Source organism: Falco peregrinus, chromosome 8 (genome assembly GCF_023634155.1).
Source record: "Falco peregrinus isolate bFalPer1 chromosome 8, bFalPer1.pri, whole genome shotgun sequence".
In the NCBI taxonomy this organism is placed as follows: Eukaryota; Metazoa; Chordata; class Aves; order Falconiformes; family Falconidae; genus Falco; species Falco peregrinus.
Window position 1 is genome coordinate 2,116,347 of NC_073728.1, and position 21,576 is coordinate 2,137,922.

At 45.0% G+C, this 21,576-nt stretch overlaps 1 protein-coding gene and 1 long non-coding RNA gene across 4 annotated transcripts; one reads left to right on the forward strand and one right to left on the reverse strand.

The window, feature by feature from the left end:
• Positions 1-4,334: 4,334 nt before the first annotated feature.
• Positions 4,335-21,496, reverse strand: LOC101914375 (MOB-like protein phocein). Of its 3 annotated transcripts, XM_055812022.1 has the most exons (9): positions 21,340-21,496; positions 20,127-20,291; positions 10,878-10,940; positions 10,283-10,383; positions 8,666-8,708; positions 8,329-8,415; positions 6,603-6,682; positions 5,670-5,781; positions 4,335-4,731 (listed from the first exon to the last, which is right to left on the reverse strand). In XM_055812022.1, the coding sequence occupies exons 1-9, from the start codon at positions 21,340-21,342 to the stop codon at positions 4,600-4,602; spliced, it is 786 nt and encodes a 261-aa protein (XP_055667997.1). In that variant the 5' UTR covers positions 21,343-21,496; the 3' UTR covers positions 4,335-4,599. The 3 variants fall into 3 exon arrangements, with proteins under 3 accessions (XP_055667997.1, XP_055667994.1, XP_055667996.1); XM_055812019.1 differs by lacking the exons at positions 20,127-20,291; positions 21,340-21,496 and adding an exon at positions 12,592-12,734; XM_055812021.1 differs by lacking the exons at positions 4,335-4,731; positions 5,670-5,781; positions 6,603-6,682; ... (2 more) ...; positions 10,283-10,383; positions 10,878-10,940 and adding exons at positions 17,867-18,225; positions 18,792-18,881 and having other exon boundaries at positions 21,340-21,476.
• Positions 4,959-5,967, forward strand: LOC129784999 (uncharacterized). The gene is made up of 2 exons (XR_008748406.1): positions 4,959-5,047; positions 5,582-5,967. It is a non-coding gene; the product is annotated as an uncharacterized LOC129784999 (long non-coding RNA).
• Positions 21,497-21,576: the final 80 nt, after the last annotated feature.

Consider the following 21,576-nt stretch of genomic DNA (forward strand, 5'->3'; position numbering starts at 1 on the left):
ACAGGGCTACATTTAGGCTCTGTATTGGAAAAAACCAAACAAAATATAATTCTTCACCTGGGAAAAAAGGTCAACCTGCTGGGAGCCAAGATAGAGATCTGTAAAGCCAGTGGCACGGAGAGGGTAGCAAAGGAATAAATTCCTTAGCATTTGATAGAGGAACTCGAGGGAATCATGGCAGCAGCGAGCAGCAGGTTTGAAATGAGGCACGGCAGCTGTTTGGCTAATTGTAGAACTCCTTGCTGCAGGGTGCTGTGTATAAAACTACATGCATTTAAAAGATGACTGAAAAATTCCCAAAAGGAAAAAAAGCATTGCCCTATTCTCTCTGAAAGCCACTGAACCGGGAACTGCTGCTGGAGACTGGGAAAGCTGGTCTGACTGACTGTGTGCTTGTCCTGTTCTTGAGGTTACACTAAGCACCAGTGCTTCACCCCTGGTGGGCAGGTAGCTCAGAGCGTTCCCTGCTGCAAGGCTTTCTTTCCAAAATCGGGGAGAGTAAGTTGCTTGCTCAGCCTGTGTGAAGAGTGTGCAGGAATTACCTGACTTCATGCACTAGTTGAACACAGAATAAGCCACCCATCTTCCTGGGGCTTGAGTGCTGAAACAGAAATAATTGAAAATGGTTCTGAAATAATGGGAAAATCTTATATTTTGGTTTTTGTAGTTAAAAATTCTGAAAGCCAACTTTTTCTTCCTTGGAAAAGTGAAAAAGGGGAGGGTGCATCTTCGGTATAGGGGATTCTCATTCAAGCTACTTGTTTCATCACCTGGTCTTACACAAACGATAGCATTCAGCTACGCCTTCAGTAGTGTTGTGACCAGCACCATCCATCAATTAAACTAAGTTTGTAAATCAGAAGAGGTGTCAGAAAGTTACTCTGGCAAGACTTCTTTGTATGCTCCTATTACATATGTGTACATATATACACATACTGTTCAGTTTTTATTTTACCAGAACATATTTTACATACTCATCTTTTTATTAAAAGAATTGCAAGTCAGACTTAAGCATGGATGCATTCCCTGACCAAAAAAAGTAAGTACACTTATTTATTCAATCACAGGGCTTCAGTGAGGAGCCTGTGGTCTGAAATGTAATGGCAAAGTCCCTTACCTGTACGTGACTGCAACTCTTAAAAAGAGCAGAGAGCAACCAGTGCTGGTTGTGAACGTCTGCAAGACTGTTTATGCTTTCTGATGCTTTAATTGTGTGGAGAGGAATTACTTTTCTAGTGTTTACAAGCAGGAAGAAAAAAATCAGCTGTAAAAACACTGTTGTGCCTTGCTTGGAATTGTCAGAACAGTTTATTTACATACCTGGTCCACTGCAATAAACTGCTGCTTAGCTTCTGTGTTTCTGGCTGGTAAAATACTATTTTCTTTCTGTAAAGCCAAGATCTTTTCTACAGTTCTGGTAGGAGGCTTCTCGCCATTAAAAGTACTTACCAAATCAGCTACCAGTTTCTTTATTACGTTTGTCTCACACTGGCATTACATGCGTTAGACCAATGTGTACCTTTCCTTCAGCTAGAGTTACTTTTCTGCAGTGTTGTCTGTACGTCCATACACTCGGGAGGGAAAGCTTCTTAAGGCTTACAGCCACCTACGAGAAGCTGATTAGGTTTTCCTTGTTCTTAGTATGTTAACCTTCTGAAGGTAAAAAGGGCAGGCTGCTGTCTTGACAATTCCCTATGGCTTAATTTAGAGAACAGCATTAGTTAAGATTCAGGGATTTTTTTTTTTCAAAGCCCAATTCCTGTATTAGAATTTAGATGACTGGAATGAATTAAAGCATATTCCTGACCTCCAGTAAGCATAACCTGAAAGAGACAAAGTGGTTCAGAGAAACTGGTCTGCTGAAATGTTCTGATCTGCTTAAGCAGATAAACTGACAACATGTGAGAGAACTGAAATCCTGAAACTAGCAAAATCACTGTGGCTGACTTGCTGCAAGACAATGCGAAGCCAAACATCAGGAAAAACCTCAGTGACTAAGGAAAAAGCCATTTGAAAGTTACTCTTTGCTTACAATACAGCCTTGCATCTGTGATGTGCTGTCATAATGTGCTTATTTGGGTACCTGGAGCGTCCTCTTCCAGCTCTCCCTTACTACTTCTCTTAATTGTAGAACCAGCATTTTGTGATTCGAGAGATGTATAAATTCGAAGTCTGACTTCAAGACACTAATGAGTATTCTACTTTTGAAAGAAAAAATACAACTTCTTCAGCACACCTTGTAGCAGAGATGGGAGAGCTCCGAACGTTCTGTTGGAAGTACACAGTTGCCTGCATTCTTGGACAAGATGAAAAATGAGAATAACTTGCCAAAATATAGCGGTATGGATAAAGAAACAGTTTAATTTTATCCTTTTTTTTTTTTTTTTTTACAATATAGTTCAAAGACAGTCTCAGTTTCCCTATTATGTAGAGTCTAAATTAAACCTGTTAATATTTATTAGACAAATCAATGGTTTGCTTAGGCTAACTGAAGTTTTATGGTACCATTCAGGCACATGTGTGTACACAGTACTCATGTAAACAACAGCAAGGGAAAATACAAGCAGTGTTTCACTTAGGCCTTATATAATCAGCTTAGTATATAGCAAGTCAGCTTTACAGTGCAAATCTGAATGAGAATAAACAGGATCAAAACTTCCCGAGTTTTGTTTTGAAGTGAAACTCTTAAAGCATAAGAGGAAGAAAAGAGGTTTAAAATTTTAATGCAGTCCTGAGCACCACATCACTTTCTTCAGTTTTGTAGAGGAAATGTAATTAGCAACACCAGTTACATGGGTTTGCCTGTCTCAGCCAGTCACCGTGGCCATACGAGCATGCAGAGTGACTGTACAGAACCACACCTGGGATGGCTCTACAGCCGACTGGAACAAAACTAAATACATTTTACTACCTCCCGAATACAGTCCTCCTACCTGCAGTACAAACTTCGAGATACCTATCAAAATCAAGTAATCTGGTCTATACAAGGCAAGTTACAGCTAAGTGTATAGACAGTGACTAAAGCTACTTTCACTTGGACAACATCTCATGCAATTACCCTGCTGACAATTAAATACAGTGATAAACAGGAGACAAAAGGGGCTGCTGAAGAATACAGCTGTTGAAGTACTTAAGCTTAGTCTATTTTCTCATTGTTTAAATTCCCTTTACATCCAGGTGGTACAGTTGCTTGAGGTGTGCTTGATTCGTATAAAGAAAAATAGAATTTAAGGCATGTTCAGTATATTATGACAAAAGACTTATTAAAAATAGGTGGACTCCCTCCTTCTTTCCAAGTAAGTATAACAGAAAACAAAGTGTAGATTACCAAAAGCAGCTGAGTTAGCCCATTCTGACCTGCTTAAAGAAATAAAGGGGGCCCCTGGCAACCTCGGAGAGAAACAACCAGCTAATTCTCAAACAGCTAGGCAAAAGTCATTTAGCATAAGAACCCTGCTAGTGCTTTCAGACCCTGCATTCATGTATGCTTAGCTGTACGTCTGCTATATTAATCTCCAAAACATTTAGTTCTATCATTCCAGACATAACACAATTAAGCAGCACTCATGGAAATTGTCAGTTATTGCAAATCTGCAAACACAACTTGACCTAAACATTTGATAGGGAACAGAAGCATGAATCCACATCTGTCAAAGAATGTAATTCAGGTGGACCAGGAAAAACAAATGAAGGTATGCTGAAAACAGTTAACTCTTGCAATTTCAGGTACTCAGAAGGCTGTTACTATGAATACAAGCAAAGACCATGCTAGTGTGTTATGTAGTGTAACATGAATATTTATGAGGTATAATCTGTAAGCAGTTGCTATAAATATGCACAGGTATAAGCCATTGACTTTTCTGCCACAGTTGTTGTTTAGAGAAGTTGCAGACTGGAGAACAGCAGAAGACAGTGCAGAACCTGGCCCCTGCTGTACACAAACCTCCACTGTTAACAAAAAAAAAAAAAAAGGTCCAGAAAGTATGTTAGATGTATATCAAGAATATATATGTCCAATAGCATACTGAAATTGTCCTTTCGGTATTACTAATACTATAGATCCTATTAGTGTTTGGATATACGCATACAGGAATGTGCACATCCAAAAGTAAATCTTCAAAGCCATCTTAAAAAAATAAAAGCTAAATTAGGAATAAGCTACACTGCAAGAAGATTCCTGAAGAATTATATATTTAAGGTGATAATCTTTGAACTAAGACTTAATATAGCTACTGCATTAAAAAATGGCTTGCTGTGCAATCTTAATCTCACTTTTTTCCCCACCCAATCAGACACCTCTTCAGGATTGTGATTCAATGATTGTTTAGCAGCAATTTTAGAGAACTGTAAATTCTTTTATTAACAGGCATTATAAACAGATACTACTACTTTTATTTAAAAACCATGAGTGCCACATTGATGAATATACAGCTCATGAATAACTTAAAAGTATTTCCCATATTAAAAGGCAATGCACACAGCATACAAAAAGTATACTAAACAAAGCTATGAGGATACGTGATTGAAGTGTCTAAAATGGTATATACAGTACATAATTAATGTTTAGATTCAGTACAGACTTCTGTACTGCCATTCCCATCATGCCTCGCTCTCCCCTGACACTGAATTTTGCACTTCTTCCTCCAAAATTGGTACAATCAGGTTATCCTTGGACATCAGATTATACTTCATCACAAACTTAGTGAACCGGTGACACAAGAAAGTTTCATTCTGGAGATGAAAAAAGGGGAAAAAATAATATATGCAGAAGGAATATTTCAGACAATTGAGGAGAACACACTAAAAAACCACCTGCTTTTATGTAATTGCCTCCTTAGATTTACAAGCCTTAGAAGTAGTAACACTTAAATAGTAAATTTATATTACTACCTTTATATCGTTACTGCTTGCTAATAGTTTACTGTAATTAACAAAAAACCCTGCTGACTTTCAGGCTTAAGTCACAGCTCAATTCAGCAGCACTTAGACAAGAGTATGTTCAAGTAGCAGTGCAGTCCTGATCCAGCCTCCCAAAGACAGGTTTAAGGTGTGTGAACCTCCTCCTACACACACCACCCCCAGCAGCACGGGGCACAGCCATCCCGCAGCTGTTCCAGCAGCCTTCACTGGGAATCGGCAAAGGCTTCCTCTTACATCCAGCTCTAGCCCCTGTCTCCTTTCAATCTAGTACTTTCTACTTTTCCATTAAAAAAAAGTTGGAAGTTACTGGAGGCACACAAGCTGCCACCAGTTACTCTCTCTGTTTGTGGCTTTACTGTTATAATTCCTTAGCTGTTGTGTAACACATGCAAACAGGAAATCATATGTGTAAGCTGTACAAACTGCACCAAGCGCATGAATGCATTCAGGAATCTGTAGAACAAGACGAATTTGAGCTGTCTGCACAAGATCTCTCAAATTCTGGCCTTTTATCCAAATAGAAGGGAAACCTTAGCTGGGTAAACTTTATATAATAATTTTCATTTACATATATGTATATGTAATGCACCACAGCATTTCAGTTATTATAAAACTAATTACTATAATCAATACTTTTGTTTGAATGCGGATCTTCTGGCAGGACTAAAAGAAAACGTGTAATACGACTGTGTCACAGCTATAACGTCCGTAAACGCCCTTCTTTCAAGATGTAATTTGAAACTACTTACTTCGTATTCATCAAATATCTGCCGGTGATGAAAGTAAGCGTGTGAAAATATTCTGTAAATCCTTCGGCACACGGATCCTAATTTGGCTACAGAGGATTCCTTTATGCTAACCCTGTAAGCACCAGGAGGAAGGTTACAAAACAGGTCTACTGGAATGACTACTGAGATACATGCTGGTATGAATTCTCATTTTTACATTATATAACTGCACACAAAATTTAGACTTAAGTGTTGCGGATACCTATGTCTGCATTTGCTTATTTTTGGAAGGAAAATAAAAACGTTGGTGCACACTCCACATTTTACAGTCGTACTCTGGCTGCAAAAAAAATTGTGCCTGTAGTTAAACATCATCAGTTATTCTGGTAATGGCTGGATTTCTGGTTTCTAGCATTGACGGGCAAAGGGAGAAAGACTTCCAGTTGTACCTCCTCGCCAACGCTGGCTTCCTAGAGAAGCACAATTTTGACTTCTCCAATCAAAAACAGGTTTCCGTGACCCAATATGTGGGCTGCCCATTAAGTACACTCAGTCTTCTGTGGTCACTGATGTCCCACAGTAGACTGGTGTTGGCTTCTGGAGGCTTTCGGTGCCATACTGGTTTAAGTCCTTCAAGTCACTGCATCCCTCTGAAAGCCAATCTGTTATTTAGGTTGATACTACTCCAACGGAAGCCCCATAACACACACAGATATTAGTAAAACAGTTTCCACCTAAAAAGCACCCGTCAGCTCCAGTAAATGGCAAACTATTCGAACAGGTAGGAATTCTTCCTTAGCTTAGAAGTGACAGTAGGTCTACCAACAAGTGACACATGCGGGATTGCTGGTATTTTCAGCCGCAGTCCATGAAAAACGCATTTATGCCTTTTAGTGTGCTTTGTAAGTGTTTAGGTGCCACTTATTCCCTCCTCCCAAGTGAATGCGTTTTTACCTGCTAGGGAAATATTTATTGCTATTCAGAAGACATGCAGCTCCATCAAGTGTGTGTCTGGTGTAGTCTATAGCAGGACACTACAAAAATAAGACAGCACACGTTACGAGTGCATGCATACATAAACATAGTCATAAAACTTGTTTCAAGAGAAACATTTTAATTATGTTTCCTGGTGCTTTTAACCTCACTGATCATTTTTATTCCCAGAAGTTTCACATAGCTTCTCTGAAGGTCTAACTACGTTTCCTCCTTAAGTGAGCCGTTTCTTTTCCCTGTTTCACAACCCATGTAAATTGTTTCAAGAAAAAAGTTACTATGGAAATGTGATTATGCATGAGTAGTGAATTCTATGCATCATCTCCTTAAGTAAAGCTGTATTACAAGCATACATACTGCAAGTACACTGAAAGACAATCACTACCTCATCGTTCATTTGTTTCCCACACAGTCCAGTCACCAGACATTTTCTTTCACAGCCTAAACTGGTAACACATTATCAAAAAAAATGTAACCAAAACAAAAAAAAAGCCCCAAACCTGAGCATATCAGTGTTTTTTTTACCTTGGCAAAGAAAACCAGAATCATTAGCATAGCTAAATGTATGGCAAGCTAAGTCCTGGCTCTAGGATCAAGTACAGAGAGAGGAGAAGGAAAAAAGTAAGGGTGAGCCAAGACAGACTGAGAGAACAGGAGTGTCTGTCCCTTTTCCGTTCCCCAGTTTCAGGAAGATGACTTCTCAGTTGTACATTTTTATCAGCAGTCCAAGGTTGCATCACCCCCTATCTGGCTATTAGCTGATAGCTATTATCGACGTGGAAAACAGCAGCTGAATGATGTGTGCTCAGAGATGAAAAGCAGCCTGCAATTCTCCGGTGTAGCTGGGTAAATAGACTTACTACATGCCAAGATACCGAGTGGGGATGAGGGTTAAAGGAGGGAGTGGGAAAAAAAGTTGGCCTGCAGAGGTAAATCAAGGCATCTCAGAAATTTGGAAAAAAAAAAAAAAAAAAAAAAAGCTTACAGAAAACCTTACAGGACAAAAAAAGCAGGGTTAAGGAGAACCAATACCTTTTTCTAGAAGGTGAAATACAAAAATATGACAGACTGCACTACTGCCATAACCAATAGCAACAGAGAAAGACCTTCTGAAGGCAATAAAAAAAAAAAAAGTATTATCAAGTGGTTCAACAGGAGATCTGAACAAAGTTTGAAGTAATTGGACGCTCAGAGAGACAAGCTACGGCCATGCTGATAAGCTGCTCAACGTAAAGTACTTTTATGATTCCGCTGCCTTTTAGGAGTAACTGCCCTAAGAGTGCGCACATGCAGGCGCCTTCAGACTGTCAGGCTTACATGCCTAGTGCTACGGATCAAGGCCAGAGTTTGAAAAGGACAGCCTATTCTCAGCATGCACTCTTCTTTCAATTAAACAAAGACCTTTTTCCATTGAGTTTCAGGCTGTCTCAACACAAATTAAGAGAGAAAGAGAGGGGAATGTGCGAAGTCTCTAACAGTGCGGTAAGAAGCAGTTCCTTCATACCTCATCCCATTCTTCTGCAAACTACTACAGAACAGGAAAGAAGGAAACCTCAAGTGATACTCCTAACCCACGTAAGCGCTCAGTTTGAGTAAGCCGCCAGATCTAGTGGTCTCCCCATGCACATACAAACTGTGAAAGAAAATCCTCCATCAGTGGGGTCAGTTTTCCAAAATGCATCCGTACCTCTTTGGGAGTTTTATGAGCGGCACAAAGAAAAATCCATTGTTCAGTTGCTGTCATCTGAGTACATGTGTCTGGGTGGCATTCACTCTGTTAAAACAATTGTTCAGTTATGAAAACCACCCAACAGCAAAAATGAGCTGAGCTTTTCAAAGCACTTTCTTGCCATGTCCCCCACCAAAAAAGTTTATTTGCCAGAAGTCTTTAAAACCCTAGAAAGCTCTTACTGCAAACCACTGTCTATGTGTATAAATTTAGAGGAAAGCTCCGTAAAGTTTGCATCTTACAATACAAAAGCCCCCTCCTTGATACAATATAAAAATATCAAGAAAATAATTACCTGAAGCTTGACAGCTAGTCCATTGAGCTCAAGGCAGAATTGTCTGAAAAATTTTCAACAGCAGCATCAAAATCAACATTTTGTTTTCCCAGTGGAAACATCTAATGAACAACGTCATACATTCTAATCTTCTTCACAGATCTCTTAATGTTTTTGGAAATTATTCTTGTAAAGTGGAAAAAATACATCAGAACATGAAACAAATTGTACTTCAAAGAATGCCATCGAATAATTTTCAGCTGATGTCACACGTGAAAAGGCAACAGGCTAGGAATTAACACGCTATAAAAGGGCTACAAATTGAGAGAAACAGAATTCACACGAGCATGTTTTTTCCTACTTGGCAAAACAATTATGAATTAATTCTTACCTGACAGTAGAGGCTGAGCTTAACAAATAATTTTGTGGAAGCATTTAAGACACTGAATTTGTTATGGAAGAAAGTGCTAGTTCACAAATAAAGATTAAAAAAAAAAAAAAATCAAGTTTTAAATTCATACAGCTGGATCCTTCCATCCTTCCAAGATACAATTCCTCCAGATCAACTGAGTGGCTGAAGTCCCACCACAGATCATTAACAGAATGGGGCTTCTAGAAATACTGCTTTCACCAGAATATACCTGAAAGTGCATTCTTTAACTTAGGAGAATTCATCCCTCTGTCCTGTAAGAAAATCTGAATAATTTTTCCAAAAAATGACAAGTATTTAGTGACAAGTCATTTCGGTGAATCTACAGCGATTTTCGGTGTGTGAAAGGACAGGGGAAATTCTTAAAATGTATCCTTTGTAACTGTAGGTATACACTTCTTCCTTTTCTGAGGACTCCCTATGTCTTACTTGAACTATTCCAGGCCAGAGGAGAGAAAAAGAAAACATGAGGCAAGAAGTCAAGCTATATAAATCTAGGAGTAACTTAGAACCATTCTTATTCCTGAAAGTGTATTTGATAAAGTTAGAAGACACCTTAAAAGGAAAAAAAAAAACCCAATAATCAGGACACAAGGATACTAAAGTAATACCAGGAAAAAAGGATTACTACATATGTATTAACAGGGTGTAAAGCTACACTACAACTGAAGGAGACTTTCAGGCACAAACTGCCTAGCCAAAATGTATTTATTTTACCACATAAAACAAACGGAGAAGGAGAAAAAAGGTTTGAGTTTCCTTACAACCAGAAAAGGAACTGCAAGACACAGGTACTCTTGCTTTCCCAGCTAAAGCCTACTTTCTTGCAAGTTTCAGAAAAAGCACTGGGAGCATCTGGGAATCACATTCCCAATTAACAGAGAGGAAGAACTGATGATACTAGGAGAAAGTGCTATGGAAACTCACGACCGTATTTTCATATTCAAAGCATGCTAGTACAGCTTTTGAAGTGAGGTACATTTTCTTAAAAAACATCCAGAACACTAGATCAGAGTGTATCATAATGCTTTAGAAAGAGCAAGGAATTCTGAAAATAATGAATACCTAAGTATAAAAATATTCAATAGTAGAAATATCAAGTTCTATTTAAGTTACTTCTGATCTGTCATATTCAGAAGACTCACTACCACTGTCGATGAACAACACATAGAATCAGGACACTACGCTGACAAAACATGGATTCTTACCTTAAATGTTCATACTTCCATACACCTTCATCCTGGCCTTCAGGAGGTTCAAGGATCTTATCGATGTTGGAACAGTCTGCCCTTATGTTTTGCTGAATGTACTAGGAGAGGGGGAAGAAGTTAAATCTAGATCTTCTTGTTAATTATTGTAAGAGTATATTTAGGACATGAGATCTTTGAGGGACTTACTTTTTCTCTTTACTTAAGAAGTTATTGACAGACTAAAACGTTAGAGTAGATGGGCAGGGTAAAAAAAAAAATGGTATAAAAAGTGCCAGATCTGCAAAAAGCCTTTCCTTAAATAGAAAAGGTGAAAGAATAGGTAAATTTTACAGCTTCTGTACAACATCCATCTCCAAACAAAAGAACCCCAACAGGAACCCCCACCATTTTCTTAAATCTAATTTGCTTAAACCAGACATGGGAATTCTAGCTATTTCCGCATACACAATTAATAATTATGTGCTTATGAAATGTACTCCTGTGCAGCAACATTCTGAGCAGATCAATAGCATGTTGTGTTGCCCGTTTTTTCACCACAATACATAACTGAGAAACTGAACTTATTAACAGGATTTCACATAAGGAAGAATACCTGCTGAACAGCCAGCGTACTATCCATTTCTTCAAAGGATTCATCAGGCCAATTGTAGAAATCCTGTTAAAGTTTAAAACCAATTTAACAAAAATAGAGGGGGAGGAAGAAAAGCGAGCAGTCTACAATAAGCTTGAACACACAGGAAAATAGATGTGGTTTATACAATTCCAGGAAGCTACATCTTAACAGAAGCAGCACACAATCTTGGCAAGAGCAGGGTGAAACGGGACTGACGTGCCTAATGTTACAATCCTATCTTAAAAGTTCTGTGTGACTACACAATAAACGTCTCTTCCCTACATCTTGCTGTAACACCTATGTAGCCTGTGGGTTTTAAATGAAGTATTTGCATACAGTGCCCATTTCACATGTTAGACCATGTAAGAATGGGGAAGAAAAGAGGTCTGTAGAGTGTAGTATTATGCAACAGTTACAAAGCCAAAAATCCCAGTATATCCCAGTAGGTGTATACGCACCACTGGAAAAGTCTTCTCTAAACTGAGACAAGCTAGGCAGTGTTGGCCTGACTTGGCGCTACGTTCCCTCTCATAACTGGGTGGCTGGTGGCTCTGCTAACCCACGGTGTTCAATACTGTTAACGCTAACACCCTCCTGAAGCTTCACCTCAGATCCAGCTGTACTTCAGCGTTCTGCAGCAGTTTGCATCTGCTGCAATTACAATGGTCCCAGACACACGCGTTTTCTTACTCTGCATTTTTCACACCTAGAACTCGGTGCTACTCCCTCTTATTATCCGGCAGTGCTGCGCACCAGCCTCCCACAGCCATCCTAGTAGAGGCAATGACTCAATGAACACATTCCAGCTGCGCAGCTTTGCAATCTGTTCTTGGGAGAACACAGTCATCGCTCAGAAAGTATCCAGAGTGCACATCCAGTGCTGAGGTATCATTAAGTAATTGTATTCACATACTGGGTAGCTATACCAGTGTCATCCAAAATTAAAAGTTAAATACAGCCACGAGAGAAATGGTATGATTGTGAAAGGCTTCAGCCTAGATAAACTTTATAATTTAACTACATCTAGGTGTGTGTCCAGCTTGCAGTTTTTCAGAATACCCCAACTATGTCAGAGGCGGACAGCATTCTATTTCCTTCACACATCCTCCGCGACAGAAGGAGCCGGGGCTGTGCGGGACCCTCGCCCCGTGCGCGGCCAGGGGAGCAGCGCCGTGCCCCGCAGGGGAGCCCGGCCCGCACGACCGCTCGCAGACGGCCGTCCCCCGGGGTCCCCCGAGGCACCGGGCCCCCGGCGAGGCGGCGGGGCCCGGCACTGCCTCCCCGTGCAGACCGGGGGCTGCCGCTGCCGAGCCCCCAGCCGGGGCCCGCCCGTGCGGCCCCGCCCGCCCCTCCCCGGCCATCACAGCCGCGACCCCAGCGACAGGCCGCGAGCGGCGGCCCCGCCGGCGGCCAGGCCCGGCTGCCCTCGGCCCCTCCGCCCCCGCGTCCCGGCCGGGCCCCTCAGCGCCCCGCGGGGAGAGCGGGCGGCCGGGCCCGGCCTCGCCCCGCCCCGGGGAACAAAGCCGTACCCCGCCGGGCCCGGCCCGCCGCCGCCGGGCAGCGCTGGGCCCCGCCAGGCCCGGCCAGGCCCGCGGGGAGACCCAGACGGGCACCCGGGCCCGGAGCCTGGGCGGCGGCGCTGCCCGTCCCCCCACCACAGCCGGCCACGGCCCGCGGCGCCTCGCCGCCTCACCTGGGCCTTGGTGCCCGGCCTGTTCCGCCTCAGCACTGCCGTCCCCTCCGCCATGACCATAGTGACAGCGGCGCCAGGACCCGGATGCGGCAGCGCCGGGCGGGGCCGGAGCGGGGGGCGGGGCGGCCGCGGCGGCGCCTCTCGCGAGAGCAGCCGGCGGCACTGGCGGACGGGGCCTTCCCGCCCCGCCCCGGCACGAGGCGGCCCCCTGACCCCGGCCCCGCCCCTCGCGCCGGCACGTGCTGGTCCTTCTTCTGGCCGCGGGGGTGCGCGGGAAACCCTGCCCGTGCGGCCGCTGTGGGGCGGCCGCCTCCTTCCCGCTCTCCCCCTCTGAGGCAGCTGCCTCCCTCCGTCCCCCTCTCTAGGGCAGCCGCCTCTCTGTGTCCCAGCTCCCCCCGAGCTGCTTCCAGGGCTTCCCTGCGAGCCTCGAGGGACAGCACCCACAGGTGCCCCCGGCAGGCGGGGACGGCTTTCATGGTGGCCGTTTGCCCAGGTTGCTCGGTCCCCGCCGGGATGCGTGAGCTGCACGGTGCGGGCGGTGTCATGGCGCCGGGGCTGGAGCAGTGCGTGGTGGCTGGGTTTGTGAGGTGAAGCCTCCAGAGAAGGAGCTGGCTGGCTGGCTGGCTGCTGAGGAAAATACATGCTTCAGACTGCACCCCGTTCCATCGGTGCCCCTCTGTCAGCACCTGGCTGCGTGTGCTCTCCTCCACGGTCAGTCCTCGCTCTGTGCCAGTCTCTGTACAATGCAACCCAGTCAATATTTTGTACAATACGCTATTCTGTACAAAACAATTCTTTTGTATGGTATAAACCATAAGGGTGTGATTTTAAACAAATATTTGAAGTCCTATATTAATGATACATAGTTGTTACTGCTGAGAATGATGAATAAAAAACCCCAAACAACAGTGACTCGGGGCAAAATGCTTCAAAGTCGACATGAAGCCTTTCTAGGTCCTCGGGGGCAGGACAGACAGGCTTGCACAGAGGTCACGGACTGCTCTGCTAATGGAAAACAGTTCACTTGGGTTTTAAGGTTTACCAAGTTGGGTGTTACATGTGTTGGCTGTATTTGGCAAGAAAACATTAAAAAGGCACCTTTAGCTTATAGCTGGCTGGTAAATAGGTCCCTGTTACAAGCAAGTAGACATTTTGGAAGACTGGAGCGGCTCATGTTATTTCTGTAGGATTAGGAAGAAGAAAATTATTTGGGAGCTGCCCTGTTTCCAGGCACTAGATGGTCACAAGGAGTACAGAGTAAGGGTGAATTGCTTCGGTCTGTAAGCAAGAACGATAGAGCAACAAGGCAGAGCCAAGATGCCTCCTTGTATACAGTCAATCAATAAATGGCTGCAGTTGTGTGTTGTTTCCTGAGAAGTGGAGACAGCTGGTACCTGATGCTGCCCCTACCCCCACTGCATTACAGAGTGAATGCTACGTGTGGTGTCCCTGCCCCTGACTCAGTTCATTTCAATTGTCACTCAAGACAATACCATGCGCTTCTCCATATTAAAACCTCTTCCATCTACCCAATGAGTTTAGAGTACCTGAAACATTTCCGGATCAAAAACACTGAAAAGTCTCTAATCGGGTTTTCCCATCCAAAGGCAAAGTGCATTTTGAATACTTATTTTGCCTGGCCAGTGCTATGACCAGGATCCTGCCTTGTTCTGGAGCCAGGTTAGAGCTGAAAGCTGGACAAAGTGTGAGTAACAGGGTCATCATCTGCCCCAGCACAGGCACCCAGCTAACCAGCAGTTTATATTGACAGAGGCAGCTCTGTTCTCGTTAGGCTGTAACACAGGGGTGGCATTCCTAACTTCAGGCACCTGAGTTCAGTTTGCATTAGTTACTTTTTTACTCCCGGTCAGCATTCCTGCCCCAGAGATGTTAGCTATTCGAGTCATGTGGCAAAACTCAGCACTTCTTGGCAGTTTGCGTAAGAAACCCTGAAAAGGTTAATAACACTGGGCAAAAATGGTGCATTAGAATGAAGGGTACAAATCTCCTAGTACTTCATTAGATCAGCTGTAATCCAACATTAGTTTTTTATGAGATTGATACTGTAACTAGCCAGTCCCAAGGTAAAAGAAATTGTAGCTGTTTAAGTCCTTGAAAATTCAGCAGCTTGTTTGGGGTTTGTTGTTTTTTCTTTTTTTATCATCATATTCAAGGTTTAGCTGGTATCTAAGGCACAGAAGAGTCAGGGATTTGATATTTACATTTGTCCCTGACTTTTGTTTCATGGACATCTTGCTTCTCAAATGAAAATAAATCTGGCTGTGAAGAAATACCTCTCGGAGAGAGCTATGTTAGTTCAGTCTGCAACTGCCTCATGGATTTGCAGAAAACGGAAAGAAATCTGCAGTGTTTCTGTAGACTCTCCTGTTGCCCCTGATAATTAACCCTGTATTCTCAGAAGCCACTCATTTTTTTTTGTTTTCTTGGATATTGAGTTGTTTTTAAACAAAATCTGATCAACAGTAATTTCATTTTTTGGTTTTCACCTGGTCCTCATTGTCTTATGGCTTTCAAGAGTGAAAAATGGAATATTTGGCCAAAATCTTACTGACTGTTCTTGTGCTGTGTGGGGCCTGGCCTTCCTTTCTTCTCTACTAGTGTGTAAAAAGCTTCATCCTTTTCTTGCTACAGCAGGATGACAGAACCAGGACAATAAAGGTTTTCTGAAAGCAGTATAGCTGCTGCTAGCGGACGCTGTTCTGAAATGTTAAGAAAGGAAAGTAGCAAAATTATGTGGAGTTCATCTTGTTTCCTCATGATTCAGACAGCCTGAGGAAAGGCTGGGAAGGACTGTATCTCCCCCCGCCCAAAAAAGCAGGGAGGGCAATATGTAACATTTTTGCCAAAGTTGAAGCTTTGGAATAGTCAAGAAAACCGTGGAATAAAGAAATCTAAATTCCTATAGGAATGACACAGCAAAGAAAGAGCATTTGTGATTGATTCAGTCCTTCTCTATAGAACCTGAGGGGTATGGAATCTGGCATGCTACCGTGGGCTAAGGAACAGCCACAGCAGATGGATCGCCTTGGCTATGTAAGAGTTATCTTGTCCTTGCTTGCAGCGATAGCCTCATGGTGCAAGAAAAAAATGCAATCGATCCAGCAGGCAGATGTTCAAGCATGTCCTTCATTTGATTAGGGCTAGGAACGTGGGCATTTTTTCTCCATATCCGTAAATAACTTACTTCCATGAAAGTTCTTAGGAAAATGTAACTTTCGTTTCTAATCAGTTATGTAAACACTAGTCGATAAAGCCGTGCTAAATATTTTATTAAATAATTAAATATGATATCAAGCTGCTGAAAATCTGCTGGGGCTGAGAACATGGGATGAAGGCTGAGTTGCGGGGAGCAGGCTTGTGCGGCACGTGTTTGTGGCAGTGCTGGTGGGGAGCAGACTGGCACAGCCCTGCTGCCTCGGCCGAGGAGCGCGGCGCCTGGGGCTGAAGGCAAGTTGTGCAGGTATGAGGGGGTACCTGCTGCCCCTGGGTCACCCGCCCTCAGATCGCACCCCGCCGACTGTAGCGGCTCCTCATAACCAAGAACTGCAAACGTCCTGAAATTCTTTGTGAAGTGGGGACCCGATGTAACTGATGCCTCTAAAAGACATCGTGAAGGAAATGCTGACACGTTAGGCCCAAGCATTTCTCTGTTGGGAGTCGACTCCTACTGCATCCATTTCTCACTGAGATGGGGTCTAGTTCCCACAAGTAGTTTGTAGATATGTTAAATACCTTCCTTTGGTATGTGCCTGCCCCAGAATAGCTACCCTTCAGGGAAGGCACAGGCGTCCTTGCTCTAGCGGGAGATAATGCTTCTCAGCGAGTTTGTGTTTCATTACACAATCTATTGTCTTTCAAGATACTCGTAAGGTGGTAACCTTAAGTTTCAGCCACGAAGTGCACTGCTGTAACTACCAAGGTAAAACTGCGCTAGGGCAGATTTCATGAAGTAGGCCTTTTCTAGTAAAAACTTTTTTTTTTTTTTTAATTTGGCACATGGTTCGGTGGGACTTTAAAGCACCTGCACGGCGGTGACTTTTGCCAGCTTTGCCTACAGCTCCAAAGCAGGCGGGCGGTGAGCGGGCGGTGAGCAGCACGCCCCGCAGCCTCGGGGAGCAGACCTTACAGCCAAGACTGCAGAATGCAGCTCCCGGAGGAGTAGCTGGGTGGCAACTGGCATCTAGGTAGCGCCTCTGTGCTGAAGTTCAGCTGCTGTGGGGAGGGACCCAGCAGTGCCCTGGCAGAAAGCAGTGTGTTTCACAGTACCTCAGAGCTGAAGTCCCCCCACTGCAGCTACTGGAGTTCTAAAAAATGTTTTCCAGTAGACTTTTTTTGTTATCTCCAGCATAAGACTTACAGTGGATCTAGCAACACTGATTTTGTAACAGCTTGAATGGAATGAGAAAGAAGTACCATTTAACGACTGCCATTAAAAGTTTCATTAGCAGCAAGTACATACAGGTTCATTTCACCTAAGACTACATCAAAACATTTTGAGGCAGCTTATGTTCTCAGACTGCACCAGATCAACGCATGCATACCAACTCCGACAGTGCTAGGCGCAGTGTATAAAGGGCAGTTTTGTGTACCCGTGGTGTGAACCACCTCGAACCCTTTTCCAAGGCAAGATAGGGGTGGTTGGAAATGGGCAAATTTGGTCGCTTCAGCATCACCCAAGTGAGTATCTTGCCATTTAAGAACGTTGCATTAATGATAAAGGAAGTAAAATTTATCAAATCTGCTCTCTACTGAGTTATGGTGCAGCTGGAGATCTGCCCTAAGATAGCGTAGTAACCAGTAAAGAAATTTGCTTTAAGATCCAGCCCCAGTTCTGCCCAACTAACTGCTGGTGTGGAAGTTACTTGTTTTGGCAAAATCCAGTGAGGGATATATCAGAACAAGTTAATTGTCATCTGCTTCATCTGTGAACTGGACGATTTTGTTCTCACATGGGTATGGCAAGTACCAAGCTCCTTTTAGACTGCTGTGGGACAGGCTGTTTGTTAGTGTTCCGCCAAGGCAGAAGTTAAAAAACCCCACTGTGTTACCTTAAAAGTCCAGAGTGCAAGGGAGCTAGCCGACGGTCCCGCTCATCCCTGCATCTGAGTGATTACCATTTTAAACTCATCTTCCAGCTTAATACAAGTTCAGGGAAAATTATTACCGCAACTGCATCATTTCAGAGAGGTTAGTTCATGGCACAATTGAGACTCAGTTTCACTGAGCAATAGCAGAAACTGAGACGGAGGCGGAATAGTTTTAGAAGTTTATTGTAAAGACCTTTACAACCTCAGTACAGAGATAAGGGTATAAAATGGTGTGTTGTTTGGAATAATTAAGGCTGGGTGGTGGTCATCTGAATTTCACTGTTCAATGGAACTGAAGCAAGAGCAATTGTTTTCTGACTGTACATATTTTTATTTGCGTTCCATCATTACAGTGAGATCACCAGTTATTTCAGAGACTCAATGCCTGCTTATTATAAAATAAAAGACATTATTTACATGATGAAAGAAAATTTTCAGCATTTTAGTGGAATGGATGACTGATACTGCAACAGGTTTAGTCCACGTATTTCCCAAGAATGTCACCATCTCTAAACAAGTAGTAGTCCTGCAAAAGAAAGAAAAAAGCCATACATCACTACCTGTCGTATCAGTTATTCTTTTCAGTTGTTTTGCAAATACTGCCTTGTTCTGAAGTCAGGGCTCCCGCTGTCAGAAGTGAGCTAACCAAGACCAGCTCTACATGTTGACTTCTTGAGAAGTCCCAAGACACCCTTTGGGAAAGCTACCACATGACTATTCTTAGTAGTAGGAAGTGCAGGAACTGTTACCAGACAGTTCTGCAGGCTCTCCCTGTCAAAAGCAGGGATACCCCCAGTAACTGCAGCACCTTGTGGGCTCCCTCTTAACATACGCTTGGCCTATGGAACCGCTTTGTCCGCCCAGCACAGGTCAGGCCAGAGGTTACCGTGGTTCCTTCCTTTTAAGCAGGGGTGGAAGCACCAAGTACTACAGGTGCCAGAAGCCGGCTGGATTCAGCTGCTCCCATCCGAATACCAACAGCTGTGTTTCCTGGGTGCTGCTAACAGTATGACCTAGCTACAGTACTTAGCACCAGCAGTACGACACTGTGGGAACCCACTTCGTTTGCACCCACAGAGCTGGGAAACCTACCTTATCATCTAGTACAATCTTAGTGCCACCGTACTCCGGCAGCAAAACCTTTTCACCAACTTTTACGCTCACGGGCTGAATCTCGCCATTCTGAAAGAAAAAAGAAATCCTTAGTTTTCCACAATATAGACAGATGTAACGCAATTCCTCCAAACTACCATCAACCACCCACATACAAAACATCCAGGAAATCACAATGACTCTGTACTTTCACCATGCAGTGAAACTAGAACATACAGGCTTACTAGGAAGAGAGAAGCACAGCAGCCAATTCTCAAGCATGGGAGTCCTGCGACATTTAGGCAGTAGAACTACACTGATTTTCTAAATATAATTCATTTTGTTTAGTTTCAAGTGTACGTACAACAATGAGGTCTTTGCTTGATGTACCAAATAGGACTTCACATAAAGAAAAAATACACCCAAGAAACCTGAGAAATTGAGTGAAAGACCATGAAACCCCCACGAGAAATGAAGGGAGCAAGCCCATTTCCACGTTCTGCAGCCAAGGCTAACTTCCCCAGGTGCCAGCTGGCAGCATCTTCCCACCTGTTATTCTGATCAACTTGGCACTGTTGCTGGCAAACCAGTTGTTTGGCAACACCTGATAAAGTTTAATTATATTTTTGCATTACAAATAGAATATTAACATGTTAGTCAAATATTAGCACCACTTCACAATATAAAGCTTTAACTATCAGATGCTGATGCGAAACAGCACGGTATGTATGGAGCAACTTATGGTAAAGAGACAGCCCAAGTCAGCAGACCCAAGTTGAAGTTTAACCTGTTTTCCAATACCACTACTAATTGAACACTGCTGTGGTGGGGGAAAAAACCCTTCTGATGCCAAAAATCCCACAGCCGCTGGCACTTTTGTAAAAACTGTTATTTTTTTTTATGATTCCAGGTACATAGTCAACATGCAAAATTAACAAAAAAGTACTTAACACTTATTTCTTTTGATTCCTGATTTTCTTTCCAGTAAGCCCTAATCCTTACAGACAGTATTTTGCACAGCACAAGGCAGTGACTGCCACATGCTGGGATTCCACCCTGCTCACAAGGCACAGAAAGTCAGGCACGTAATAGTTTTAACAAAGGCGGCTGCCAGGCCTTCACGTTTCTGGCTGAGAACCAATGAACCAAGATCTCCCCCAAAACAGCAGAGCCAGTCTGGCGAACCCGAGGTTTCTCCCTCCTCTTTCGCCATCATCCATTTTTCTGAGCGGTCTCTACAGTTAGTTACACCTGCAGCCATCCCCTCCCTGTAGCATGCTCCAGCTACTGCCCTGTAACTAATCCAACCCCAATGGAATGCTGCAGGGCATTTACCTTTCCTCTGGCGCCCGAGCCAACCGCTACCACTGTCGCTTGTAGCACCTTCCCTTGCGCTTTTTCTGGAATCATGATGCCTCCTTTGGTTACCGCCTCAGCTGCACATCTTTCAACCAGAACGCGATCAAAGAGGGGAAGAAATTTCCTGAATGCCTTTCCTGCCTGTGGAAGCAATCGTACATTGTAACGAGAGCAACGTTTCAAGGAAATTGCAATTAAAGAGTCAAAAACAACAACCAAAGAGACTTCTCTTTTGAAAGAAATTCATAGTTTGAGACAACTGCTGAGCATGTATTTTTAATAATAGCAAAGATATGCTACCTTTAATTGCATCAGAAATTGCTAAAGACAAGCAGATGCGGGGCTCCGCTGACAGCACAGCCGCAGGAAGATGAGCTCCAGCTGGGGACAATCCCCCAGCCAGGGCAGCCCCCTCCACCGACTGCCAATCCCCAGCCCTCAGTCACTCTAGCCCGGCGAGCACAACCGCTGATTACAGGAACTGGACGTGCTCATTCAGAACCAGCCTTTCCATGACGATTAAGGGCCTCTTGGAACAGCGACGGTTTTATTCGTGGAGTGTTTTACAGTCACGCAGCAAAACGCTACCCGGGTGCCCAGCGCCAGGGGCCCTGCGCTCCCGGGCCGCGCCGCCACCTGCGCCGGCTCCCGCGGGCGGCTGCGGCCTCGCCAGGAACGCCCCGGGCACGGGCCGCTAGGCGCGCTCCCGCGGCTGCGGCCTCCGCTGCCACGCCAGGGCGGGGGCGGCTGGTTCGGCCAGGCACCGGCGCCGTCACGGCCCGTTCCCCGCGCCCAGCGGGGGCCGGGCAGCAGCGCGCCTCGGCCGGGAGCCAGGGGCACGGCGGGGCCGCAGGGAGCCCCCGCCTGGCACCCACCGCCAGCCGCGGGGCCGCGCCGCTCCCGCCACGGCGAGCGAGGCACACCACGGGGCTGCGGCCGCCGGGAAGCCCCAGGCGGCCCCTACGCTGCCCCGGTCCCGCCGCCCGCGTGACCTTGCGGCGGCACCGCGCACCCCGCGGGGCGGCCCCCGCTAACGCCGCGGGGCTGGTGGCATCTCGCGGGGCGGCCGTAGGCGGAGGGGAACCAGGGCCGGCATCCTGACTGCCCGCCCACCTCCCCACCGTCCCCGTCCCGTCCCGCCGAAGCTGGGACGAGCCCGTTCACGGCGGCCCGGCCCGCGGGCACTCACCATGCTGCCGCCGCTCCCCGCCGCCGAGTGACCGGCCGCCGCGCACACGTGAGGAAGGTCACGGGCTGCGCATGCGCGCCCCGCGCCCCGCCCCCGAGAGGCGCCCGCCGCCCCGCCCCCCCCGCGGCCCGCTCACGCTCGCTCGCGCGCGCCGCCGAATTTTCCGCTGCCGAGGGTCCGGGCGCCGCCCGCCGGGCGCGGGAACCTCTGCGGGGCCGCAGGCCGCACCGCGCCACG